At 42.9% G+C, this 27,720-nt stretch overlaps 2 protein-coding genes across 2 annotated transcripts in view; one reads left to right on the forward strand and one right to left on the reverse strand.

The window, feature by feature from the left end:
• Positions 1 to 6,216: 6,216 nt before the first annotated feature.
• GPHB5 (glycoprotein hormone subunit beta 5) lies at positions 6,217 to 10,110 on the forward strand. Its single transcript, XM_052695580.1, has 2 exons — positions 6,217 to 6,855; positions 8,059 to 10,110. The coding sequence occupies exons 1-2, from the start codon at positions 6,520 to 6,522 to the stop codon at positions 8,245 to 8,247; spliced, it is 525 nt and encodes a 174-aa protein (XP_052551540.1). The 5' UTR covers positions 6,217 to 6,519; the 3' UTR covers positions 8,248 to 10,110.
• Positions 10,111 to 12,639: 2,529 nt separating this feature from the next.
• Positions 12,640 to 27,720, reverse strand: part of RHOJ (ras homolog family member J) — a 51,357-nt gene continuing 36,276 nt past the window's right edge. Inside the window, exons 2-5 of the mRNA XM_052693465.1 lie at positions 26,101 to 26,159; positions 22,076 to 22,240; positions 20,797 to 20,892; positions 12,640 to 20,063 (exon numbers count right to left, since the gene is read on the reverse strand). Coding sequence (XP_052549425.1) covers positions 19,917 to 20,063; positions 20,797 to 20,892; positions 22,076 to 22,240; positions 26,101 to 26,159 — 467 coding nt within the window. The 3' untranslated portion in view covers positions 12,640 to 19,916. The remainder of the gene's footprint in view (positions 20,064 to 20,796; positions 20,893 to 22,075; positions 22,241 to 26,100; positions 26,160 to 27,720) is intronic.

Consider the following 27,720-nt stretch of genomic DNA (forward strand, 5'->3'; position numbering starts at 1 on the left):
ATGTTTTCACATTATTGCAGGGTGTGCTAGTCAATCATGGTCAATTGTAAGCATACTTGGTGGCTGTTGTTTTCAGATCCCATTTTTGTGTGTATGTTTGTCTTAAATTAACCCTTCTTTTTCCTCTGAAGTATTTTTTTTCCAGGCTGTAATTATATAATACATTTGTTCTTCTTTGTTTGCCAATGTCATTGCCAATGTCATTTTTCCCCAAATTAAGGGTGTTTTATTCCTCTTTATGAGGAGCTTTGCTTGACAAATGCACTCCTGATACTGCTACCCTTTCAGTCTTCAATAAGAGGGACCTGAATCAGTATTTGCCTGGCCTGGCCTGAGGCAGATATCAGGCAAACTGAACTTCTTCATCACTTTTTTAAATTTTTAATTTTAAATTGTAACTGTCCTTTCACTGTTGGGTCAGTATTTCTGAGCTTTAATTGCTTCTTTTGATTTTAATGTACAGATCAGTGATGCCCTTTCAAGGCTAAACGTATTCTGTTAGTCCTTTTGCAGATCATTTTATCACATTCTTTACAAATGTAGCAGATGACAGAAAGTGACATTCCAGGATAGACATGCAGCAGCTGGGAGGATGGATTAAGGATTGTTCATACACTTGTGCACAATACTGTTCTTGGGACATAAAGGTGGTTTTTTTTTTGTTTGTTTGTTTGTTTGTTTTCAGATCTCCCAGCAAAAAGAAAAACAACTTACTGAGGCAAAGTCTAACATCAGATAAAGCTTCTGCAAAAGTGTGTCTGGTTGTAACTTTTTTTCAGTGAGTTCATCAAATTACATTGGCCACACATGGCTTCATCTCCTGTCTTTTCACAGTCCTGGCTTCCTAATTCACTCCATTCTAACTAGAATCCTAACCTTTCTTGGATGCCTGTTCCTTTGAACTTGGCCCAACCACCTTGTTTCTCTGTCTGTTTTTCCTGCTCTGTTACTTTTGAACCCACAGCCATCCTTCCTGATGTTGGTGAGAACCATCCTCAATTCTTCCTTGTTTCATATGCTTGTCTTTACTACACACTTTACAGCTTCTTTCTTTGTGTAAACTCCTTTGTGTGATTTCCAGTGTATTAGGATCTCCTATCTAGTCATTGGCCTGGCTTGCCTGAATGGCAAACAGTTTCTTCTTGGCCTGTCAGCCTCCACGTGGCTCCTGCAGTGCTTTGTGTGACTGCTCAACATTATTGCTCCCCTTAGACTCATTAACATCTCATCTCCTTTCTCATTGCTGAGTCCACTTAAACTTTTAGTCAGTTAACTTTATACTCTTTACCTCCCTGCCTATATCTGCAGCCTGCTTCACAGAATCACAGAATCGTAGGGGTTGGAAGGGACCTCCAGAGATCATCGAGTCCAACCCCCTTCCTCCAACCTGTTTATATGGTGATATTACACAGCATATTGACATCTTCTCAACTCCATGTTCTCCTCTATTTCTTCACTTGCAAGGCATCCCAGGAAGAGCATTTGTAAGACCTCCATCAGGTCTGGTTTTCTGTTCCTCCTCCAAACTCAGGGATGTTATTGATATCCACAAGATGCTGATTAATTTGTTGGTTTTTTTTTTCTTCTGGCAATGTATCCATCCCACAAAATTTAGTGAGAAAGTTTATTTCTGATAGAAAGACAAAGAAATTTGGCTCACAACCTAGATATTTCTGTAGGTTGAAAAATACCCATATTTTCAATCTGAAACCACAAGTTTGACATCTAATATGACAAGCAGTCATTGGAAAACCTGTTTTCTGTTTTGTTAGAATAGTGTTGATGAGTGGTTTTAGTTTTAATTTACTACAAATATTACACAGAATACTAACAGTTATTGTCAGTGCTACTTTGCTTATGTATGAGCTCTCACCTTTTCTCCCCCTGCTATTTATTTCTCTGTCTGAATTTGTAATTAATTAGGATGCAGGCTGATTGCTTATAGTACCTGGAGTATCTTGTGTCCAGACAAAGTAAAAGAATCCTTACGGATATTCAGTACTAAGGAAAATACATTAGGGCGTGTTTGAAGTTGTGGGGATCATTGCTGAGGGACAGGGATGGGATTAAATAGTCCTTGCATGGATGAGAATTAGAGTGTTAATGTTAATCTGTTTGGATAACTTTTAGTTTTGGATCATGTGGTGTTGAATTGAATAGCACCTGGTATTGCGTACATGGGAGAGCGGACAGGGAAAGGTTGAGCAGGAATTCTCATCCAAAAGGCAGTGAACAGCCTACACATGTCCAAGCACTCTTGTAGCTGTGGTAATGCCCGTGCTGAGAGCCCCAAAGTCTTTTGAACGAGAGAGGCTGTTTTCCAGAAAGCTTCTTGGTGTGCACTGGGCTCTATGCTGGCACCTGTGCTAACAACAGGTCAGTGAAGGGCCAGGTCAGGAGCAAGGCAGCCTCCCTGCTGGCAAAACCAGCCAGGAGCCAGCGGAGTTGCTGTGCAGAGTCCCAGGTTTAGCTGGGAAATGGTTGAATTAAGGCCACACTACTTCATAACCCCTGATGTTACACGGTGTGTAAGTTTGCTTCATGCTTCCCCAGCAGCTCTTTTGCAAAGCCTCTGAGATTCACCTGATCTTGAATGATGAGCAGACAAGCTGCAAGCTACCAGCGCTGATAACCCTGACACCTTCAACAGCATATTTGATTTCTTTGCTCTGCCTGTCCAGAATTCAGAGGAAAAGCTGCACAAGCCTGAATGGATGAGTGGATGCACCATCTTCAACACTGGTCCTCCTCTAGTCAATCTCTTTCTGTGTCCTGTTTCAAAAAAGGAAGGGGAAGCTAAATGGTGGGCACACTCATGGTTAGAAGTTGTATCTGCCTTTATTTCGAATAAAGGGTTCTGTCACCCTTTATTTCAAATAAATTTGAACCAGATGGGGAAAATAAAAATATGCAGCTTTTAAATTTCTATTGTACACTGAAGGCCAAGTGTACGTGTAGATGGAGTATCTGTTAATTTGCCTTAAAAAAAAAAGAAAAGCCAACAAAATATTACCTGGAAAAAAGCCAGCCTTCATGCTTTTCATAAGATGTGGTGCAAATCCTTCAGAAATCAGCATCTGCCCCATAAATAGACTGGACTTTCAGGAGAGAAAATAAGTGAGCAGGGTCAGCTTGCAATTTGTCTCTCACTTCACGTCACAAGGTTTTTCAGTACGAGTGAAGACAGGAACAGAATCTCAGCAGAAGTCAGTGAGTCCAAAATGGATTACACAGAGCAGAAGTCCAGCCCCTGTTTTCCTAATCCATAGGAGAAGGAGAATCTGTCAAAGCTGGTTGGCCTGCCATCCAGCATGTATTTCCTGTGCCTGGCTGTAATCTTGGGATGACTTTTGCTGGCACATTTTTGGAATCACAGGAAGGAAAATTTTGACCAATATTTTCACTTTTGCCTGGTTTCTCTGCTTGTAAGAAAGTTTATAAAGGTTTGTTTTATAATAGCTTTATTCTTGGTCTGTGATGTCAAAGAAACAAGCAGAAAATTATAGGATTTTTTGGTGGAAAATTGCTAACAGTTTTAGATCAGTGGCAAGACTTGGTTTCAGTAAGAGGAAAGGTACCAGGATGTGGATGGTGCTGAGATCAATGGAATCCATTGCAGTTCCTCTATTCCATACTCCAGCATCTCACCCAATGGGTCTTTATTTGAACCTGGAGTAACTTTGGGGAAGGGAAGCATGAAAGTAGGTGAAGCATTAAGACAGTGTTGTGCTGGTGCTGGCAAAAGCACATCCTGTTAGCTTTATCTGAGCTGAGAATCTGATCTAGGCTCTGCTACCATGTGTCATCTCTAAAGAAGAAACAGTGGCTCTTGGCTATACAGAATGTCCTGAGGTCAGTCTGAGTCTGCAGACAACAGAATTATTTTCCTCTTTCATTTCTTCCAGTTGCCATTTCCTGATTTAGAGAGAAATGGTAAATCTCAGGAGAAAATAATTAGCCGTATACAAATCAGTGTGTTTGCATGCAACCAAGTGTAATTTACTGATCAGGGAAATAGCAGGGCCACATGCCAGCAAGAAAAACAGTCAAGCAGTGGCTGTTTCAAGCTGAAAAGTAAAGGAAAGGAAGAATTCTGTGGGTTCCACAAGGTGTTAGTCTGAATTTGAGTCCTGCTATTACTCCAAATTTATGCTATTGACTTTGGAAGTGAAACCAGGACCCCAAACCATGGGTTATTCACCCCGAAACAGCGAGAACATCTATGCAACATACCTTGTTTGCTCCTGTGTGCTTCACTGTCACATTGACTCAATGCTTTGTTGCTGGTTTCCAGGTCAAACTACAGAAGGCTGGAATGCAACCCAGCAGAAGTATACATTTGGTAGGCATTCAAGGCCAGCTTGGATGGGGCCCTGGGCAACCTGATCTGGTGTCTGATTTGGTGGCTGGCAACCCTGCCTCTGGCAGGGGGTTTGGAACTAGCTGAGGTTGAGGTCCTTTCCAACCCAAACCTTTCTATGATTCTACAACACCAACAGTTGGGGTTTTATTTCATTTCTCTCAAACATCATAGGATGGAGCTGATCTAAACCAAAGTTTTCTCTGTCATTTTCTCTTCTCAGTTTTGGGTTGTGTTGCTGTAGCTGTCTGTATCAGCAGCACCCCAGGCAGTCTGTTACCACTGACACTTGGCCTCTTGATGATGTGCTTGGCTGCTAAAGCATCCAGAACTGGGAAATCACTGTCCAGTAGCGAGGAGGAGAGTCTGACTTTCTGAGGCTGCACTGGGAGTTTATGGATGCATTTCTCTCACTCGTGTTTAAGAAACTCACTGACTGGTAAGTCTTTCCTCCTACCAAGGTTCCTCAGCTTCCTTCTATCCCGTAAGTAGCTGGAACTTGTATTGGCATGGTGCAGTTAATGGACGAAGCTTTCACATTTCCTTTGCTCAGGGCTGCTTACCTGTGTGACAGGTTCTTGTTCTCCCCCATCTGTTGCCCTTGTTTGTACAGAGCAGTCATATAAAAAAGGTCTTATGCTGTTGACAAAAATTCATAATTTTGTTTGCACAAACATTTGCCACATTTTCCTTCAGGCTGTTTACTCAGTATTTGCTAAATAAGAGGGTAATTGTTATTTCAGGAAGCAGCCTACAATCTCTTTGCAAGGGTACTGCATATCTGCTGTGGAAACGAAGATCACATTTGCCCCAGTGCACAGTCATTGCTTTATTAGCAGATGTCACTCACCAAGATATTCCTTTTGTTTCAGGTTTGGTGTTATGAAACAGTATGCTTTAAGATAATCACTATTGGAAAGGAGCAGCTTGCTTCACAGTCAATGACTTTGATGCCTTGGGTTGTTCATGTATGGATCTGCCTCTGTCTTGCCTTGATTGACAAGACCCTTTCTATAAATCTGTGCAATTAAGCAGCTCCATAGCAGCTGCGAAGGAGATCTAGTCAGCAGAAACCTGACAAAAATTGCTGTGCAGATCTCTTGCTGCTCCTTCTGACATCCTGAAACACCATCTGCAATTTAAAGCTACAGAAGGCGATCTGACTCCAACAAGTTGGGTGAGTGTGCTTCTGTGTTTGCTTTGTGTCACAGCTCTGGCTCATGAATAAAGCAGTAGGTTTTTGCTAAGGTGGTGAAGAATAAATGTTCAATTTTTTTGGAAGGTCGTCTCTTTGCTCTTAAATGTCTCTATTAAACATAAAGAAATTTAGCTTTCTTCTTTAATTGTTCAAGCTTGTAGGTCAACGAATATGAAGGGTTCACTGTGGCAAACACCACGACCATATACTGATCTAGAATTCCAGTTTAGCTAATTTAAATCATGTAGTATAACAGGAGCATAGAGATACAAGATAAAAATCTATCCTCAGCGCAGGGCTGCAAACCATGTCCAGTAGGCAACCTTCTCCCTCTAAGTTAAATGTCAAGTCTGGGGTTTCTAGGTGGATTTAAATGCAAGGCAAGTATATGAGGTATAAAGTGGATGTGATGGCTTACAGCTTGAGGTACATTCCATTTCTTTCTCTTTTTGACAATTTTGCAAAGAGACTGATTGCTTTGTTCATCAAAGGTTTGAGATTGAAAGGCAGCAAGTACCAGAGGGATTTGACTGATGGTGGCTGTTTAGAGGGCCTCCTTTGGTCACCTTGGCCACATCCATCCCTATCGAACCTGCCCTGCTCACTGGCTTGGTGGAGTTAGATCTTGACTGGTGGTGGTGAGTGCAAGAAGGGAAAAAAAGGGCTGCATTCATGACCCAGCGTCTGATGAGTGCTGGGGTACTGGTGTTGGCAGCACCAATACTGCTTTTAGGAGTTGCTGACCTCTCTATATTTGTGCAGTGAGATGGCAACCAATACTCATCACTTATGGCCTGGTGCAAGCTTAGGGAACCCTAACTGATAGGAAGGCATTTGCTGCATGATAAGCTTGCAATTTGGAGATTTCAGTGGCCACTGCATTCAGGCTGCTGCAATAAGACTTTTCCTTTCTGGCAGCAGGTAACCCCTTATCTTCTGTCTTCTCTTGAGCTGAGTGAAGATGAGGAACACTGTGCCCAAGGGGAAGAAGGGGCATCACAGCTCTTGGGCTGAATCCACGCACTTGGGGCTTCTTGGCCCCTGCATCATGCCACCATCTTGGCTCTCCCAACCCTCCTCTCCCTTCTACCTCAGAATGAAGCTCCCCTGTGTGACCCTGGGTGCTCTGCTCCTCCTGTTGCTGGCTGGCCATGGAGGCACGGAGACCTCTGCTATCGACCTGCGCACCTTCATCGGTTGTGCCGTGCGTGAGTTCACCTTCGTGGCCAAGAAGCCTGGCTGCAAGGCACTGCGGATCACCACGGATGCGTGCTGGGGACGCTGCGAGACCTGGGAGGTGAGAGTCTTTCCCTGAGAAAAAAGCATTGAGCAGTGAGATAGTCAAGGACCGCGTGCTGCTCTGAGATCCCACTGCAGCGCTTTGCTGCAATTGGTTCCCTCCCTCCTTGTGCTGTCTCAAAGGGGATGAACCTTGTGTGATGATATTAATGAAGTGCTTACGTAATACTCTTATTATGCAATTTGAAAGCCTCTTAAAGCTCGAACACTTAAGGAGAGGAGGCCTTTATTACTTTACTGGAAGAAAATTCCTTTGAGATTAAGGTGGAGCCCTTGGTTGGGGGGGTAATATATTTTATTCCAAAACAACAGATGCCAAAGATAATGTCTGTTTCTAATTTGGGCTTGTTTTAAATCACAGTTCAATATGAAGTAGTTATGCTTTGGGGGTGTAGAGGGGCAGAAAGAGAGCACGAGTCTGTACACACTTCAGACAGCAAGTTGCTGACTCTTATGGCCTTTCTGTCACTGAATGGCTCAAGGGGCCAAACCCGGTTTAATTTATTCAGGGAAGTTCTAATGACTGCAGAGTGAAATACCACAGGGATGTAGTTAAGCTGAATGCATCTGGCTGCAGGCTCAACAGCTTTTACAGAGCCTCATGGTGTGCTTGGGTGGAGGAGCTGGTAAGAGGGAGGGTGTCTGGATATCTTCTTGCTGAAACATGGCATCTGTTCTTTTCTGTGCCATCATTCTCTGCTCCTGGGGCAGGCTTTTCACACAGCATAGACAGAAAGAAAGAAAATGCTTAAATGTCTCCAGGCTGTTTTACTTCAGGCTGTTTCCCATCTGTGTGAGGGAGAGGATTGTAGTGGGCTCCCTCCAGTCCTGTCTTTAGAAACAGGTGCTTCCATTGGGGAAAACATCACTTTTCAGCAAAATCCATGCCACCCATAGTTCCACGTGGGAGTTTGGTGTTCAGGGCCTTCAGGATACTGTCTTTTTTTGTTGGTTGAGGTTTCTGGCCAAGCTGTTCATCTTATGAAAAACTGCGGGCCTCAGTGCTGCCTGCAGTGCTGCCAGGTGGACTCCCCATGGCATGTATCTGCTGGGCTTTGCAGGGCGTACAATCTGACTGCTGCTGTTTCCATGGCCCCTTCCATCTTGATCCAGTGGCTCTGCTGTTTATTCCTCTTGAGAAAACCAGGAACCCTGATGTTTGTCTCGCATCATGCCTGATACCGTCATTTCTCACCCACAGAGGCCAATACTGCAGCCGCCTTACATTGAATCTTACCACCGTGTCTGCACCTACAATGAGACCAAGCTGGTGACAGTGATGCTGCCCAAGTGTGCCCCTGGAGTGGATCCCTTCTACACCTACCCAGTTGCCATACGCTGCAACTGTGACTTCTGCTCTACGGCCACCACTGAGTGTGAGACTGCCTGAGCTCTCCTTCCCCAGGTCAAGTTCCTCCCTGGCTCTACACCCCTGCTGTCTCAGAGGGTGTGGGTCAGCCCAGAATTTGGTCTCACCATCTAATGCTCCTAATCATCAGCTTTTCTGGCAGATGAGGTTTAGTTCCCTCTTCCCTTTCTGTAGAAATGTAGAACGCAGCCTTATAATAGCAAATCCTATGGAAGAAAAATTGATGCTGTTTCCCTTCCTTCCAGGCTCTACATAGAGTGGGACCTTTCTTCATGCACAAAGTGCACATGGACTGAATAGTCACAGAGGGGTTGGAAACAGGCCATAAATGCATGACAGCCAGTAGAACAGCCTTTATTCTTTTTAGTTTTAGTACCTTCCCACTAATGTAAGAATTACCAACATTTCCCCCTCTTGCCCCTTCTGCTCTTCTTACGCTGAGATCTGTCAAAAATATCTGTCAAGGAAAAGGCTGTACAGACAATAAAATGGAAATGGGTATCAAATCACAAACTTGAAATTACACCCTAAGCCCTAACTCAGCCAATGAGACCAAGCTGAGCTCTCCTTCCCCAGGTCAAGTTCCTCCCTGGATCTACACCCCTGCTGTCTCAGAGCATGTGGGTCAGCCCAGAATTTGGTCTCACCATCTAATGCTCCTAATCATTGGCTTTTCTGGCAGATGAGGTTTGATTAATATCTGTGGACTTACAGCTAAGTGCGTATTTCAGTGATTTGCTTAATTGGAGCATTTCTGCTGAAAAAAATCTTGCCTTACAAGAGATGACTTCTTAAAAAGCAGAAAGAAGCACATTAAATGTGTAATGCTTTTGTCCAGGACTGTCCAGAAGAAGAATTGGCTTCATGTAAAACCAGAGAGGCTCTGCACAACCCTAAAGTCCTCTCTTGACAATTTCCAGAGTTAGAGGGACCAAGCCAAAATGTAGTGCTTGTGGTTCAGTTTCAGCAAGCCTTGGCCAAGGTAATGGGAAAGAGGGGGCTATGGGGGTGTTTCCCACACTTCCCTTCACTGCTCAACCAGACAGGGACTTGCTTCTCAGGAGATGCACAGAAGGCAGACAGAAGTGCTCATGGGAGGGCTGAGGAGTTGTCTGATAGCAAATAATGCAGCCAGCACGGGTGGGACAGGCCCAGGGCAGGGAAAGCAGCAGACATGCCAAAGGCTGGTCCACACCACCTTCTTCAGAACCACTGTCTATAGACTGGGGGATGCATGGGAGCTGCTGCAGCATCCCCCCTCTGGTGACCACAGCTGTGTAAGTGCCTTAGTCCTCCAACTCTCACCTGGAGGAGGACAGATTCATGTTCATCCCTCATTTCTCCCCCCTGAACAAAATAGGAAATGATGTGAAAACGTCAAAATTTGGCCAAGTGCAAGAGAGTCACAGGAGCTTACAAACAAAGACAACTCAGATAGCCATTAGCAGAGAACTGCTGCTGAGAGAATGTCAGCACCTGCCTTCCGCTCTGATTAAGTGTCTTCTGGATGCAGTTCCTCCATTCCCACAGTTGTGTGCCTGAAACTTCCCCAAGTGCCTTATCCTCCTTGAGACAGATCTTTTTGTTTTCAATCTGATCTGCAATGTATTAGTTGCTGTCATGTTTTGTCGGTGGAACTGTGAAAGTTGCCCTGTGGCTAAGTGGAAAGGAGAACATTTTATCATCTGCCTTCAGTAGCTCTGAATTCCATGTCAAACAGCAGCAGAAGCAGTTTTCTGGTGATGGTGAGTTTAACTGCCTTTAAGGACCTTAAAAAAGTCCTTCTGTTTTCTTTCAAATTGCATCTCTCTAATCTTGTTATTGTTTTAAGCAGCATCACAACTATTATGGAAAACCTACAAATTATTTTGTGTCCTTAATAAAACCCCCATATTGTATTATGGATGCAATTTAAATCAATGAGTCCTTCTTTATTGATGCATAAAGCTTTCTCACACAGAATATATGTCAGCTCCTACAAACTCTTTGCCAGAGCTGTGAACACCTGCAAAACATCTCCTCGATCCTAATGCAAAGTCATTTCCTTTGCTGGATTTCTCTTACAGAGTCTGGCTGTGTCATAATTTTAGGATTAGAAATGGGATTCCAAAGTGACAACTTCCTTCCATTGCAACAAGCGAGAAATACAGGCTGTACCCAGATATGGTGAGGCAGTAGAAACCTTAAGCAAGTGTTTGGAAGAAAACACTGCACGATGTGAAGGATGGTTTTGATTGATGTAGCAGAATCCAGACTTGGGAGGCGGAAGGGGAGGTGTGGGAAGAATGTATTGACTGAATCTCAGCTAACACTTCTGGATGGTCTTTTATGGAGAAGAGCAAAAGTGAATGGAGATGCTGTGGATTTATTGTGAATGTACATCCTTTCATACAATGATAGAATCAGAGAATGGTTTGAGTTGGAAGGAACCTTACACACTATCCAGTTCCAACTCTCTGCCATGACTAGGGGCACCTCTCACCACATCAGGCTGCTCAGGGCCCCATCCAACCTGGTCCAATATAAATGCCCTGGATGGGGCATTTACAGCTTCTCTTCATTCTTGTTGCTGGTCATTGCAAATCTCAGGCTTTTTTTTTTTTTAGGTCTTATGCTAGTAGGTCTTCATTGTGGTAAATTTTCACTAATTTTGATACTTGGAATCATTGATTACTCCCTTCACCTGAACACCGACCAGAAGCACCAGGCAGAAATCTTCATAAACTGCCACGAAGACCACTTGAAAGGTTTAATCTGTCATGACTTCCACTACCTAAAACAAGAGAAAGAAATCATGCCCTACGTGTAGAAGGGAACTTGATGTCCCTGTGAGAATGGTACTTGCAGAGCTGCCAGAGAGAATGCCTGAGTGTTGAGCCATTCCCAGCTTGAAATACTGCTGCAGCCAAAGAAGGAAGGTGGTTGCACCTACTTGCTGAGAAAGGAGAAGGTGCAAATATGGAAAAAGCATGACTGTACAAGTTGGATCTCGGCACTGCCATCAACACGCCAGGTGAGAAGGGGCAAACCAGTGGAATTATCTGTGCCTCAGTTTCCCTTCTGGACAGTGGGAGTGACAGCCATTTTTCTTCCCCCAGTGCATTTTGGAGAAGGCTGTGTCTCTCTTGTTCCCTCTGCTTCTTGGATTTGTGTCCTTCTTCCAATGTGAACAGCAGTAATTGCAGTCACGCAGTGCTTTCATAGAATCATAGAATCACTTAAGTTAGAAAAGACCTTAAAGATCCTCGAGTCCAACCACACTATACTACCCAACCAACTATACTACCAACCAACCAACTATACTACCCTAACTAACAACCCTCTGCTAAATCATGTCCCTGACCACCACATCCAAATGGTTTTTAAACACGTCTACCTCCCCGAGGAGCCTATTCCAGTGCTTAGCAACTCTTTTTGTAAAGAAGTGTTTCCTGATATCCAACCTAAACCTCCCCTGGTGCAACTTGAGGCCATTTCCCCTTGTCCTATGCAATTTGCTTTAGTCCAGTCAGAGGTGGGAGTACTGCTCAGGAATGGTGGTGGCTATGGTCTCAATTTGAAGACTAGACTAGCTGGCTGATGGAATAGTTTCTGGTGTGGAAATGAAAAGCTGGGTAATGAAGACAGCATCTCCCTTATTCCCCCCCCCTCCTTGATATTTTGTGTTGAGTTTTGAGAAAAGAAGAGCTAGTCATATTCTTCATTCCAGTGCTGCCTTTAAGGACTATCTTTCCTCATGTAATTTTTTCAGCCCTCTAACCACTGTCCTTTCTTTCTTGCCTCTCCCTGTCTTGTCTCACATCTGAGCCAAGTGTTAGGCAGCTCATCATCTTCAGTGCCACTGCTATGGGTTTGTTTGAAGGTTTTGTTGTCCACACGTTGGGTTTGTTAGATGGTTACAACCTCCTCTCAAAGATCCCAACACTTGGGTTAATGCATTTCCTAGCTGCTTTACCAAGAGAGCTCCTGCGTCTACAAGGCCAGAACATACTGGCTTCTCTCTAAAACACTTTAAATACTCACTCAGGGGAGAAAAAAAAATTTTGTTGGTGCTGTGGTATTTTAGTGGAGGCCACAAACAACAATGCCAAGAACCTTTTATCTAGAGGAGAATAGAAAGTAACATTTGGAAGAGCCACAAACCAACTACATCAAGCCCCCACTTCTCCACCTTCCTTTCCATAGAGAGTTTGGTTAAGGAGCAGTTTCCTGAAAGGGATGTGCCTGAGACTTCTCAAAGCTCTGTACCACCAGTGTCACCTCCTGTTAGAAGTTTTGCATTGTTGGAGGGGAGACAGGAAGCTGCAGGTTGTTCCAGGACCATGCAAAAGCAATTGTATGTGTCAGGGTGTGTTTTCCCTGTCTGATAAGCTTCTGGGACAACAGGTAGAGCAGCACACCTTCTTCAAATGATGCTGTCAAAATACTTAGTAATACATTTATTTTGTTAAAATAAACTATGTACAGTAGAGGATATTAATGTGCAGTTACAATATACAATAATTACATGTTTAAAAAAGATAAGCTAAAGAGTACAGAATCGTGCTGTAAATAGGAAACTAATACTGTTCACATCGTTTTTAAAATATGCAAAACAATTCCTGGAAAAATGATTTTCCCTGGTTTGAAATTTTATTGCTTTGAGTTGAATTTCGAAGATTTGGTTCATCTTTGAAAAGGCTTAACATCACTCAGAAGTCAAACACAGCTTTCCAGTATTTGTTCTTTGGTTTTACCACCCCTATACTCCAGAGATATTGCACATAGCAACTTGTAAGAGAGAAATTCTATTGCTCACATCAAGTAAATAACTGTTTTTTCTTAATATTCTAACAGCTGATGGTGCTGCGTTAGGTCCTGATTTGGTCTGAAGTCATTGCATTTGTTTCACAGTCAAACTCAGTGTGAATAAATTGTTGCACTGGTACTCTAAGTATTGCTGAGGTGTTATGGAAAAGGGAAGAAAAAAAACGTTCTCAGGGAAGCAGGGAGTCTCTATGCAGTGAAATGCCTGTACAAGTGCATCAACATCATAACAGATTCAACTGGATTCAGTCATCCTTGCACTTAAGGACAGTTCAGGTCTGTCTCCCTGCTCCTCCACCCTGCAGCCTTCCTCTTGGAAGCTCTCCCAGTCACAAGGTGCTGCTGAACTCCACGAGTCCCACTGTGACTCCACGAGGGTACCTCCAAGCCCTGTCCATGGGCCATGCCATAGGGACGAAGGCAGGTGACTTGTGCCTTCCACCTGACAACCTGGCCTCGCTTCCTAAGGTCACTTTTACTCATGAGTGAATTAGTCTTGGCAGCTGTAGGTTAGTGCTTGTTCATGAATTAATATTTACAAGTTTGTTGAAATTTTGGGCTCATTTACTCCATACTGGCAGGACAGTTCCATGTCCTGCCAATTCAGTAATGCTGGTAGAGCAGCTGCCTCCTTGGGGCAAGTGTGTTGGGAGAGACGGTGTGACAGTCACATGTGGATAGGGCTTACACTCAGACTACTTTGGAAGATATCAGACAACAGTTTCTACCAGTACAACAATTTCTATCAGTACAAATAACTGTTGTGCCGGAAGATCTGAAAACTGCAGACTTGTGGCAATAGTCTGCTGTGAATTCATTAACCTCTGATCAAAGTCAAAATTTGCCAGTGATGACATCGGGGAGAGCTCAAACTGATCATCGACAAAACCAATCCAAAATTCAATCTGGCATCCTGAATGCTACCATTCCACTGGGATGAAATGAAATTTAATGACAGCAATGCGTGCAGTGTCAAACTCAGCAAAGAAAACCTGTTTGTCTTGGTATTACCCTGTTAATGTAATCATTTTCACCTTCAGCTTCACTGATGGTTGAAAACAGGAGTTACAAATCCCATCTCCAAAGCTTGAGCTAAAGATCAGATCAGCAAAGTCTTCTGATGCCTAATTTCTTTAGAGAGTAAGCAAACAGCAGCCAAGAGGTACAAAAGATTCTTGGACCTGGTTCAGTATATTGGTGTTCTCAAGTCTTTTTCAGTCACACACACACACACAAAAAAAAAAAAAGGACAGAAAAAGAGGAAATACAAAGAGACTCAAATGCTTTCCACATTTGTCATACGTGGAGCCCACTGAAATCTTCCATTGTCCTCACAAGAATTGAAATGAAGCCAGAACACTGCATCTTTGAAAATCCCGTCCTGAAATTGGAGTTGGAAGAAGCGGCCAAACACCGCATTATGGTGCTGGAAGGACGGGGGCATCATGCTCAGTGTTATTTCTGTTAATAGTATTTTCAAAGGCAAAGGGATTTTTCACCACTGACAGCAATTCATACGAGTTTTTGCTTGTTGCTCTGTGATAGATGGTCTTGTGAGCTGATTTGGCTCTTGCAAAGGGTTTTTGACTCTAATTTGAGGCTGGGGATCCTGGAACTACCCAGGAAAAATATATTCTTGCTCACAGATTTCTGAAAGCTTTAACTGAAGAAAAGAAAGTAGAATGAAAATAATAATAATAATTTTAAACAAATCCTAATTATGGGCATCCCCTTAACATCTTAAAGTGAAATTTCATCATGATGTGGCTCTGGGTTCTGATTTTGCAGCTCTCCAATTGAGCAGAAGAGAAGATGCTGTTCTTCTGTCACATTCATTCATCCTAATCTGTATTTTTTATCCAAACTTTCTCATTTGAAAATGTTTCTATTTGTGTTTGGTTTCATTAGGTGAACAGAGATGAGATCACCAGCCACTACTGAAATTGCTGGGAGGCTTTTTCTTGCCCTCACAGGGTCTCTATTCACCAAGAGAAAAACAGGCATTTATAGCTGAGTTATCTCCACTTTTACTTAGAGCACAAATGTATCTGGAATTTATTAGACAGAGGTTGGACCATGCTCACCTCCTGTCACAGCAAATACCCCTCTGCTCCTGTACAGATGTAGACCCAGAAAATGTTCTGCTATTTATAGATTATATGTTTTAAGCAAGATAAAACAAATTGCACCTACTTTTCAGACAAAGAAAGAAAATATAGGGAGCAATGCATGTGCAGCCAGATTCCTGCATTTCAACCTGCTCAGAGAACAGATGGTCCTTGGGCTAATAGGAGCATATGTTGCGTGGCTTTGGTAGAAAAGGCAAATGTGCTTTCTCCATTTGTGCTTGTGGTTCAGACCAGCCTGCCTTGAGGCAGCTTGATGCCATTGCAATTTATTTTTAATCCATATGGGTTTTGGTACAGTGAGTCAGGAGGTATTTGCTGTGCCACTGGGGAAAAAAAGCTGAAAAGGTCATGGACTACCAGTAAGCCATGTGAGCAAATGGGCATCTTTCATATTTGATTAGAAGGACGTTTATTGATGGAAGTGCCAGCTCACATGGTGAAAATACATCTTCTAGACACACACACTGTGTGTAATTGGCCACTGTGTTGCTTGCTGTATGCAATACTGGGTGTGATGATAGGGTGCAATGGTAGAAATTGTTTGCAAGAACTTCTACAACCTTTTCCAAGCTCCTGTAAAGGCTCTCAAATTGGGTCTCTGGAGTCTTGAGACAGTATCTTGGGTGAGATCTTGACAGCTGTGTTTGTTTTGAGCTGAGTGCTTTAAAAGGGGAGAAATGTGTGAAATATCAATGACAGCTGCTGAATGATTGTTGCAATGGTGCTGCTGGATGCAGTGTGAATTCTGTAGTTCCCACTTAGCAAAAGGAGCTTCCTTTCTCAGCTATGCTAATCCTTTGTCACTCTTCCAGTGTGCTGAAGTAGAAGATGAGTGCCAGCTCTATTGTAAATTGAGGGAATGATCTGTATCGTGCCTTTGGCACTAATAGGGCCTAATTCCAAGTGGCACAAAATGTAAAAGATTGGTGATGAGTTGGTGGTTAGACTAGATGATCTTAGTGCTCTTTTCCAACCTTTCTGACTTTATGATTCTATAGTAAACTTTTTATTTCTTGTACTGATGAAATTGGTTGCTCTTCATGAGCTACACATCTCTGTGACAGTCAGTATTGCATCCAGGACAGCTGGGGGAGCTCAGACTGAGAGCTGCTCTCCACCCCTCCTGGAGGACACAAGATCGTGGCACTTAGGCTTGGTAGAACAAATTGCTCCTCGGTGGGGTTGGAGCCTTGTTTTCACATTCTTCTTTGTCAGAGAAATTCAAGTTAACAACTCCTGATAGAACTTCAGAACTTCAGAAGAGACCAAAGAAGATGCATTTTCTTGGATCTAGCAGATTTCTGTTAAGCTGTGATGAACTGTTATCGGCCTGTTAGCAAAGGCAGCTGTCAGGAAGGGCTTTGACATTGGTTGCATTAAAACGACATGCTCAGATAGGTTCCTGGGATGGCTCATAGCCTTTATGACCATCCTGCCTGCATTCCTTTGAAACTGAAGTCCAGATTTGATTTCCAGTTCATCAATCAGTGAAAAAAACTGTCTCTGTTCAGCTGGCAGTCACATATTGATTTTCTTTTCTTGTTACTAATGGTGCTTGAAAATAACTTGAAATTTCTCTCTGTTGCCGTACGCATGTTTTGCACTGTGCCTGGTGTTTTGATATTTTTGAAAATAAGCTTTGCTGCCTGTTCACGTACCATCTGTTGGTTTGTAGGAAAGGCATTAGGTATGACTTGCCAGATACTGAGTCTGCTTACATCTGCCTGCAGCACCTTTCTGGAGCCTACTGGCCTGTGCTATTCCTTCCTCTCCAAGACCACAGTGTAACATGGCAGATCCTTGAAAAATGCCACATTGTGAGGATGAATGTGTGTATGTAACCCCACACAGGACTGATTTTTATGAGACCTGCATTAGCCACGTCTTTTTTAAAAAAAATCAGTTATTTTTGTTGGAAGAGGAATGAAAAAGATATGGAGTCCACAGGGTGTGGATTGCGACCACTCACCCTCTCTGTCAGCTCACAAATGACAAATTTTGGTCTCAATTAGCTTGAAAAACGTGAAAATGGTTTTGCAAACTTGATGTGTTAGACTTTGTAAAGACAAACAAAGCCCTGGTTAGTCGTAATATTTTTTCCATATATCTGCTTTCAGTGCTACGCAACGATTTGTGCAGGGTGCTACAGTTTAATAAATCAGCATAGTAGCATTTTAGCTTCTTCATCACCATATTTTCCTGCTTTGGCAGAGGGGTTGGACTTGATCTCTGGAGGTCCCTTCCAATGCCTACAATTCTGTGATTCTGTAATATGGGTTTTTGTAAGTTATTTTTCCTCAAACCACTGCAATTACATTAATGGTACAACTTCCTATATGATTTTATATGTCTGTCCCATCCCATCCCATCAGCATTAATAGGCACCCCTGATACCAGGCAAAAATATCATTTGGTTATTGTGGCTTTCTCTGACACATGCTGGGAATGCTATATTGCACTTTCCACTGTGCTCATTATTTTATGATAAGCTCAGCTGTCAGTCTGAATTGTTGTTTTGTGAAGCTCTGAGAATACTTGGCAGCTCCAAACTGAGTGTTTCCATTGCACTTCAGCTACAGCAGACTTCACTTACTTTAACCAGAGTTGCATATAGGCTAATGTTTTACAGCAGCCTAAATCACAAAGCCATCACCCTGTTTTATTTCCACTGAAGCAAACAGCAGCACAGTGAAGCTCTGATTATTTTCTCTGCTGAAACCCTTCTTTTATTTTTCAGTGGACTTTTGGCCACTCCTACTTTTCTTCATGCTCTTCTAACACCGTGTTACACCTCTCATATCAGCTGATTACTGATGTCCCCGCTGTGTGAATGCTCAGTGCTGGGACAGCAGCACAGCCTCTATGGCACGACATGAGCTCCTTCACCAGGCTCAGCTCTGTCCTCACTCTGAGCTGTGTTGTGTCAGTCAGTCCATTTCTCTGCAACATGATAGAAGATATGCACAATGATTGCCAGCAGTAAAGAAGCCTCTCTTTTGTATAGCTATTGATTAGCATAATTTTAGCTATCGTCCATGCTTACATGCAGCACAAGAGGTGGTGAGTAGCACTGACCTCAAGTTTGGCCAGTTTTGACTCATCTCTATTGGAAATGTTCTGTGTCTGATCTGGTTTCTGTCTGTATCCGTGGTAAATAAAATTTGTGCTCGAGTGAAAACAGGAGCTTGGATCTGTCATCTTCCATGGGTAAAGGATGGAGCATTGCATCATGACTGTTCTCTTCTGTTTGCTGCTTAGTTTGAGCAGTTTTCAAAATGCTGGATAGAGATGCTGCTTTTGCAAGGAGTTATATTGGAGGTCTCTGTATTTTCTGCTTGGGGAATGAAATCCACAAGACAATCTCATGGCACTGCCATTGTTCTCAAAGGCAGATGCCCTTTGAGCTCACCTCTGAGCATCAGTGTTGCTGTGAGGTGCAAAAGTACAGGCTTCCCAGAGAGACTTTAGTGGAAAGGCACCATTTTTCCAGCAGCACAGGGAGCTTACGGGCAGCTTGTGCTCCCTCGAGGTCTTCCTACCCTTGTGCTAAGGGCTGCAGCCCATCCTGTGAAAGTCCAGAACTGCAACTTAAACAGCACTTACCGCAATGAGGCTGTGAAAGAGTGGGAGCGAAGCACAATAATGAATGAGAGGAGGGGGACCACAATAAATCACAATGATTATCATTTCGCTTTGATAAGGTTTTTACATGAGATACTCTAAAAAAATCATAAGGCACTTGGATCATCTTAAAGTACTTGAGATTGGTGTCACCTTTGGCTTTTTGGCTTTTGCTATTTTTGTCTGCTGGGTGGGATGTAGAAATCCAGCTGATCTATAAGGTAATTTTTCAGTTGCCATGGCAATGTGTCTCTTTCATGTTCTCAGTTTGGAAAGGCAATTTTTCCGAGCTGGTATTTCATGTCCAGGGCAATATTTGGTGGCAGAATATAAGTACACAAACACTACAACTCTGTTCTTCCTTTCCCAGCTTACAGAAACATGGCTCAGCCTGAATATTCCCTTGTACAAATAGAGTTACTTGCATTTTTTTGTTTTAGAACATTCCTTAAGTCTGGAGGTAAATGTTGATCTGTTTTGATAGCTTGGGTGCAGCAACATACTGACGCTGTGAAGTTTCACCATTAAGTGAAAACAAACTGGAATCGTTCCACCTTTGCTTCCATGCAGATTGAACAAAAATAAGTATATCCTGAAGTAATGAATTTTATAAAAGAAAAGTAGTTCAAAAGTACATCCTACCTATAGTGTACGTCTTACATAGTAGATTTCTACAGATCTCCATGTTCTTTCAGTCAGTTCAGATTAAATTCCTTAGTACTGCAAATTTTTAATTTTGATCAATTCTTCCTTAAGGCCACAAATGGAGTTTGTTCTGTTTCTTTTATCCCTTTATTTTTTATTTATTCATTTTTTTTCCCCACACAGTGCCGCCTTCTTATTCCTAAGGTGAAGAAGAATCAAGCAGGAGCAGGCATCCTTGTTTCTGTTGGCTCAGCACAGTCTGCAGTGGTGGGAACAGGCTGCATATAACTCTGAAGGTTTGGATTGCACATAGATAACAGCTGGCCTATTGTGATACAGCTTGGAGGTTTCACAGAATGAAGGGCTCCTGTTTGGGTAAAAAGGACCCCTTTCTGGTCATGTTCCCCTTTTCAGTTGCATATGACCTTCATTGCCTTTCTAACCTGCTTGTTTTCATTGAACTCATCTCACTTTTCTTTCCAAGTGACTTCATACAATGGTGCAGCATCTATGGCACTTTGCACAGTGCTTCTTCTTCTTCTTGGGGTGGAAAATGGTCAGGATTGCTTCATCAAAGACAGTCTTAAGGCCTTTCTGTGTAAGGGCTGAGCACTCCAGGTAGCATTGTGCTCCAATCTGAAAAAGGAGAGAGGAAGCATGAGTAACCACTGTCTGGAGAGGTAGAGAGACCATGCTCCAGCATCCTTCTGTATGAATATTGTCCTGACCTTCAGAAAATGGGGTGAGATCCTCTGTTTTGTATCTGGCTGCCTATAGATTTGAGGGACAAGACCAGTAATCATCCTGAGTGAGAGAGCACCAAGTGCTGTCTATCTTAACACTGCAAAAAAGATGTATTCTCTCCCTATGCTTTGGCTACCAGGCATGAGTAAATGGAGTGAGATGCAATGAAATGAAAAGTAGGGATATTAGATGCTCTTGAAGCACATTTCCCATTTATTTAGGAAACTGGCTGCAGTGTTCTTGTTATCTATCACAGACTAGAGGGATTGAGATGTGGCTCAGGACTTCTTAGCAGTATTAGCACCGGATGAATAACCAGAACTGGACTGCTTCTATCTGCTAGGGGAAAAGAAGTGGTGAAAAGCATGGACTTGGAATGAAGGTGCCAGAGAGGCTGCTCTTAATTTCTACAAGCTGAGGTAGTCAGTAAAATCTGTTTTGTTGTCCCTTTCCCACTACTGCTTTGCCTGGAGGTAGGTTGGATGTTGCACCAAAGCAGTGGGCTCAGAAGCCAGAATCTGTTTCTACTTCTAGGGTGTTTGATATCTGGCTGGGAACAACCAACGAGCCCTGCTGAGAGTTTGCTGTGATCAACTGATTTCACGGGACTCCAAAAAGTTGTTACCTCCTTTGCCAGCTTCACGCCATGCTCATAGGTGAGTGGTTTCTCCTTCATGTAAAGCAAACGAGCCAAAGTTTTGGGATCATCTCGCAGATCAATCTAGTCAAAAACACACAAAACCCATGTTCAGTACTGCCTTCTTGAAAGATATATTCGTAAGTTTACAAACCCATAGTCATATCCTTGAACAAGAATGTCTGTCCTCACAGCCTCAGGTGAGAAATGAATTACATATGTATTTTCTCTTCTTTCCTTTCTTTACATTTTCTGTTTAATGTGGCTTAGTTCTTATTGGACAGTTATCAGGCCACAGCTCAGATGGCTGCAGCATAGTACAGACGCATTTCTCAGTAGCTATACATTGTGGAAAGTGTTGGTAGAAGCCTAAGTCACACTGGAAAGGGAGTCTGCTATGATCCTGCACTGCATCACCTGTAAAACAGAGTGACAGACCAGACACAGCTCTGGATGGCTGACTTGAAGCAAAATCCTTTATTTCCATGGAAAATATCAAAGTGAAACATTCTGGCATTTCAAAACCACCCATTTTCAGAGTATGTGTTCCAAAGGATAACTGCTGTTTTAGAGTATTCCAGTGTGGTAAACAAAGCCAGTGCTTGAATAACCAGACTTTCCTCTGCCATGAGGATTTTATTTTTGCTCAGAAAGTGATCTCTTTCTCTAATTTGGTTTAGATTACTGCCCCGTACTTGGACATTTTCCTGACTTTAGCATCCCTGCTTTTCGTGATCTCTATCCAGCCTGTGTCTTGGAAACCCACAGATTCATAGGTTTTAAGGCTGAAACAAAGTGCTTTGATCGTTCAGTCTAACATCCCCTAAAGCACAGGTGGGATGATGAGTCAGTAATTGTAATGTTGATGTAAAGCATGAGGGAGGCCATTTCCTTCCTATGTCTCTAAGTTGTTTGGCTAATTATTCTCTTTATTAAAATCGAGCCTGAATTTAGTTTCTGCTTCCAGCCATAGCCTTTAATGTTTGCTTTTCCTCCCATTAAAGACCTATCAGAAATCTTTTATCCCTATAGGATTTTACACCTTCACACCATATTAATATACATGTGAATAAGGAGTTTTATCAGTTGTGACTAACTCAATGGGTCAACTGCATGTTGGCTTCCATTTTCAGTCTATGGCTTTCCCTCTAATGCTGAATTCTGGTTTTCATATATGAAGTCCAATAAGAAGCCTCAGTCTCCAGCCCTTAGCCATGAGGCTGTGAGAACCACTGCAGAGGTGAACTGTGCCCCAAAGGAGTGTTACCTGTGTTCCTATGAGGACATAAGGCACATTGGGCATGCAGACCTTCAGTTCAGGTACCCACTCCTCCTGGACGTTGTGGTATGAGGCAGGATTTACCACTGAGAAGCAGATCAAGAACACGTCTGTGTTGGGGTAGGACAGGGGTCTCAGCTGGTTGTAGTCCTCCTGCAGGGAGAGAATGGCAGGGGTTATGAGGTGGTGGAAAATGATGGGTGAAGGGAACATTTCCCTTCTGGGGAAAGGCTGAGAGCCTTGGGGCTGCTCATCCTGGAGAAAGGAAGCTGAGAGGGGTTCTTATCTTTTTCTTTCATCTTGGTAAGGTGATTCAAACTACTTCTGAATAGAGACCTGTTTCCTAAAAAATACTAATAGTGTAAAAATATTCTGCACCAACCTTTTTTAAACAAGAAAACTTATTTATTCTGAAAGGAAGTATGAGGCCAAATATAGCTCTGTAACATTAAAAATAATTAAAGAAACATCCTAAAATACAAAGAAAATGTTTTGTTTTGTCTAGCTGCAATTTAATTGTTCCAGACTCACTTTAAGAGGAAGGATGTATTCCCAGTCATCACCTTCAGTACCACACTGGTTTCCAGCCCCGGTCACAGACTCCCTGTTGTGCTCTGCACAGCTCAAGAGACACGTTTCTAACTGCATTTGATGATAAGACATCCTCCTTTTGACCCAACCAAGGGGAAGAAGTTGTTCTTTTATCTATCTGAGGTTGTTTAATGTTGGAAAACTTCACGTGAGACCTCTGTCCTTCAGCAAGAACACTCCCTTGGTGCACTGGGGAAATCTAGTAGCAAAGATAACCTGCTGCATTTTGCAAAGCCACGGTAATTGTTGACTGAGCTAGATGTCACAGAAAGAGTTGATTTGAGGATTTACATGGGAACAGGAGCTGTTTGGACATAGCAGCCAAGAAGGAATGCCTATTCACATAGAGGGAATTTTATAAGGGAAATTCAGAGGCAATATGGAAATCATCCGTGACAGAGGCCACAAAGAAGTACAGTTGGTGGGAGGAGGTTTGTTTGAGGCTCTGGACATGATATGTTGTCTTCTCCAACATTAAGAATATTTACTCCACAGCCGACACGGGTTGTAGTTAGGTGCCTGGCAAAGGCCTTTCCTATGATTTTTCAGTGTAATTGCCGTAAATCAGCCTTCTAAAGCAGCCACGTGGTGGCAGCAAGCTCTCTAGGAATCTTGATTTAGGACTTCTGGAACGGAATTGGCTAAATATAACAAATTAGCGTATTCCAGATGTGCCTATTTAGAAAAACGGTGACACTGTGCCATTAAAATCCAAACTGGAAGCCTCGAGCACTTCCAGCGGGTGGTGGCAGCTACAGAAGTGCACATTTAATTGGATTTTTTCATTCCTCTGAAGCCCCCAGAAAATCTTTTCTTAAGGAGCATTCCAGATTTGTGTTGGTGGCACTGAGCATTGTTTATGCTGTAAGGAGGGACAACCACATGTCACAGTGCAGAGGTCAGGGCACACAGGAGCTCACATGGATGTGTTAATGCACACACAGATACAAGATATTATAGATATGAGTTGATCTCATGCATCCCTGTTGCTGGGCTGGCAGGAGCCTCCAGAGCACCCCAGCTGAGGGCCTTTTCTGTGTTCATGCTCCAGCAGAAAGCTGCAAAACCTTGCAATGGATCATTGTGAAATGCTCCACATCAGAATTGTTTCTTGCTCAGAGGTGGTTCATTGTTGAAGGAAAGCAAGTAAAGAGGGTAAAAAAGGTGCTGGATGCTTGCCCTGCTTTGGGGCATATCTGTAGTGACAGTGATGTTGAAGAAGGGACACGAGTCTTTGTGCACGTGGGCTGTAACTGATCATTAATTCATTTCCTTGGCTCATGCTTGCATCCTGTTGGCAGTCATTTGGATTATGCAGGGCTTCCCAGCTACACTGCCTGGCCACCGGCTGAGCTATGTGCCTGTAATGTGCTGTGCCCAAGAAAGTACAAAACTTTGTATTTTGTAATGTTGCTGCTGTCACGATCTCCCTGTGTACACTGCCTGCCATTAAAGCACTCCACACCTGATTCCAGCTTAGGGAAAGAAAAGCAAACAAACTAACAACAAAGCAATGTTTTCTTTTCCCTCCTAGGACTTTTTGTGCCCAGAGACACAGAAAACCAGATCCCTCAGCTCTTGGGTTCTTGCCAGCTCTCCCTGCAGGCTGACAGAGGGTCCTGCTGCAGAAGTACATTCTCCAATTGTTATTTCATTAGCATGTGTTTTATAGCATCGTAATGTCAAGTGCTATTTTTGGCTATGACTTCACACCAGTGCCTTTGGAAAGCCACACAACACAAGGAGAAGGAGTGAGGAAACAACCCAGATGATCTGTTGTTACAGCTTGAGCATGTGGGAAGCATCATCCCCGCTGCCTCCATGCAGATACAATCTGGTCATCAAACAGTGATTCATGCTCCAGGTTTTGCCTATGGCCACGTCCTCTGGACCAAAGTCTGAGATGGAAACGATCCCGAGGAGCTGGAAATGTTACTGGGAGGCAGGTGGTGGTCTGACTGGTTGGAAGCAAGAGATGGCAATATGATTGTGGAGGAATGGAGGGAGGGTGAGGTCTGACAGAGGAACAGATTTATGGTTCTTTTGGCTCAGGAGAACAAATAAGAGGATGTGTTGCTGAGGAAATGAGTGGCAGGTGGTACTGTCAGCCCTTCAAAACAAGCAGAAATATTAAGGCACTGAGCAAAAACTGATTGAGTACTGAATATAACTCCAGTCTCATTTGCAGAGGCTCACAGAGTTGCCAGATCGTGACAGACACACTGAGCTTTGCCTTTGTGAGTGCAGAAAAGAAAATTACACATGCACCTTCTTGAATATCTCAAGCAAAATGAAGACTTGGATCATTCTTTAGGATTGGATTTTAGATCATCTGTTTACACTTTGTAAATAGGAAGGATGAGTGGACTGTAATTGACACTGAGATAGCTATGAAGTGGCCTACAGGCAAGTGACAGCAAAAAAAACCGACAAAAAGCAAAACCAAGAGTATAAATGCACAAGTCCTGCTGAGTGTAGCTTTTTCTGGAAGTGACAGTCTGTTGTGTTGCAGATTTTGACCTCTCTGCACACTGCAGAGAAGTACAGTCTGCAGTAAGTGGCCTCTTGCAGACAACAGAGTCTCATTCTGCGTTATTTATGCATTTTGCAGCAGTGGTGGGGATGAGTTGTAGTTGGGCTTAGGGATCTTAGAAGTCTTCTGCAACTTTAATGATTCTATGAGTAGCTGGTAGATGTGGACTTGAGCCCTTCCTGGCTGGGAAGGAGCTGGGATCTGTTCCCTCTCCTCTTGGCAGCTGATTTCCTGCAAGGTTTCCGTGCCACTGATGATTTTCTCTTTGTTCTGTAAGTCACTAGCATTTTGGAGGTAGAAGAGAGAGTTCATCATGAGCCTGGTACCTTCTTCTGCTTGGAATGTGATCCCATCCTGGGATGAGTGCCCGTCTGCCTGAGTTAACGTGTCTTCAGTCAATAGCTGGTGACTGATAGCCTGCTGTTGTATTATACTGGTTTTCTGGTCTTAGAAACTGGAATTCTTCTCTGTATCTCCAATGCCACCATGTGGTAGTTGTAAGAAAATGGTGACTTTTATAAAAGGCTATAGGGATGGAGTGGAGTGGGGATGGAGTGCATGCATGGGAGGCTGAACTTCACCATCAGGCTTTGTTTTTTGCTTAGACAAAATCCCATTGTAGGGATGTATGTATGTGTGTGTGTTTTGTTGCTGAACCAGAATGAAATCTGCATGTAAAAAACTAAAAGGAGGTCTGCAGTTCAGCCATTACAGCTCATTGTCAGTTACTAAAATTTTTTATTATTAAAAAAAAAAACAAACACAAAAAGCAACAACAAAAACATCAAAACAACATGACAAAACAACAGAACCTATATGTGATAGTAAAAAAAAAAAATAAAAAAAAATCAAGAGAAAGGCAACTTATTGATGTTTTGCAGTCATTTACCTGCCCTGCCGTGTCATAAAGTCCCAGCAGGTGCTGTTGTCCTCCCACAGTCACGGTTACTGAAAGAGAGAAGCAGAGGGATGTTGCTTATGCACAAGCCAGTGGAATCATTTTAGTAACTTTTAATCCTACAATGCCAATACACCCCTGTGCTGGACATTGGCGTGTGTCTTAGTAATACTTTGTAATGGAAAAGCACCTACCAGTTTGTAGAAGATAATAGCCTCTAGACTGGGGAACAGTGTCCTGCTTGAAATCTCTTAGACTTCAAGTCTCTGTCACTGTGGCTGGATGGACTGATTATTCAGCAGCTTTACTTGCTTGCACAGCAATGCAGTAATTTTGCTAGCATATGAACAGAACAAAACTGACATCCTGAAAGCATGAAAGCTCAGCAAGGAGCAGACTTGCTGATGAGAGCAGAACGGGACACTGCTGAGGCTGTCTTGTGATGTGGAAAGGAAAGAAGAGATGGAGAAGGGTTCAGGAGTCCTCCTTCATCTCCTCACTTAGTGAGGTAGCATGCACATAATGCAGTTCACATAGGGACTTGAAATGGGGCGAGCTGTTGAGTGTGGAGGTACCATAAATGCTTGAGGTCTGTGGGTGGGAAAGCCTAGGGAAAGGATACCAAGAATTGAACTTTTCAGGAGACACTGGTAAATGATTTCCCCATGGGAATTTACTCTCTGGTAGAATAATTGTCTTTGCAATGCATGTCTCAAGTCCACACCTATAAGGTCAAGAGCAAATGCATTGTATATGAACTGCAGCTAATATCTGGGTGTAGCAGGGACCATAAGCTCCTTCTTCTGATGCCTTTCAGAATAGTTTCTGAAAAGTGAAGTTATCGATATACTGAATATAATGTTTTCTCCAGCAGCAGATACTCCTGGGGATACTGTCAATGCTTGCTGGGAAACATTTCCTTCCCTCCTGAATGCAGCTCAGTAGAAGTTTCTGTAAGGAATTGGGAATGCCCTTTCCCATTCCCAATATCTGCTGTTCTCTGGGCTTAGCCCAGGCAGGACAGGAATGTGTTCTGTAGGAACTTGTTTGAAAATAATGATTTAAAAAAATATATCATTTGTAAATCTTCTTGTCTTAAAGCATAATTGCAAAAGTAGGATTTCTATGACTGAAATGTAAGAATCCCTGTTATGCTCCAGATAGAGATTGAAACCCAGACATGCTTCATGTCAGTCTTTAATTCCCTTTGTTCACCATAACTCAGCATCTAAATACTGCTGAAACTACATGTCCCGGGCTTGAAAAAATAGCAGTTTGAATATTCAACAAGAATACAAAGTCATTACAGCAGTACGTTTCTGTAGCTGCTTCTGTGTACTTCAAGTGCATTCAAGAATCCTGATTCTGGTCATGTATTTTTTTTCCAAAAGTATATATTTTTAGCTGATCCATATGAGGGAAATAGGAATAGAGTTGCTAGGGGTTAACTTCACACATGCTGCTCAGTGTCCAGCAAACTTCATTTAAGCTGCCATGGACCTAGCTTCAGGAGATGTTACAGCTCCTCCTAAAGCTAGGAATGCCAAGGGAACCTGCAAATGGGAGCCATAAGGATACTTATGACATCTGGCACCCACCAAAGTCATCCGG

This window comes from Tympanuchus pallidicinctus, unplaced genomic scaffold (genome assembly GCF_026119805.1).
Source record: "Tympanuchus pallidicinctus isolate F22 unplaced genomic scaffold, pur_lepc_1.0 scaffold3, whole genome shotgun sequence".
Taxonomy (NCBI): domain Eukaryota; kingdom Metazoa; phylum Chordata; class Aves; order Galliformes; family Phasianidae; genus Tympanuchus; species Tympanuchus pallidicinctus.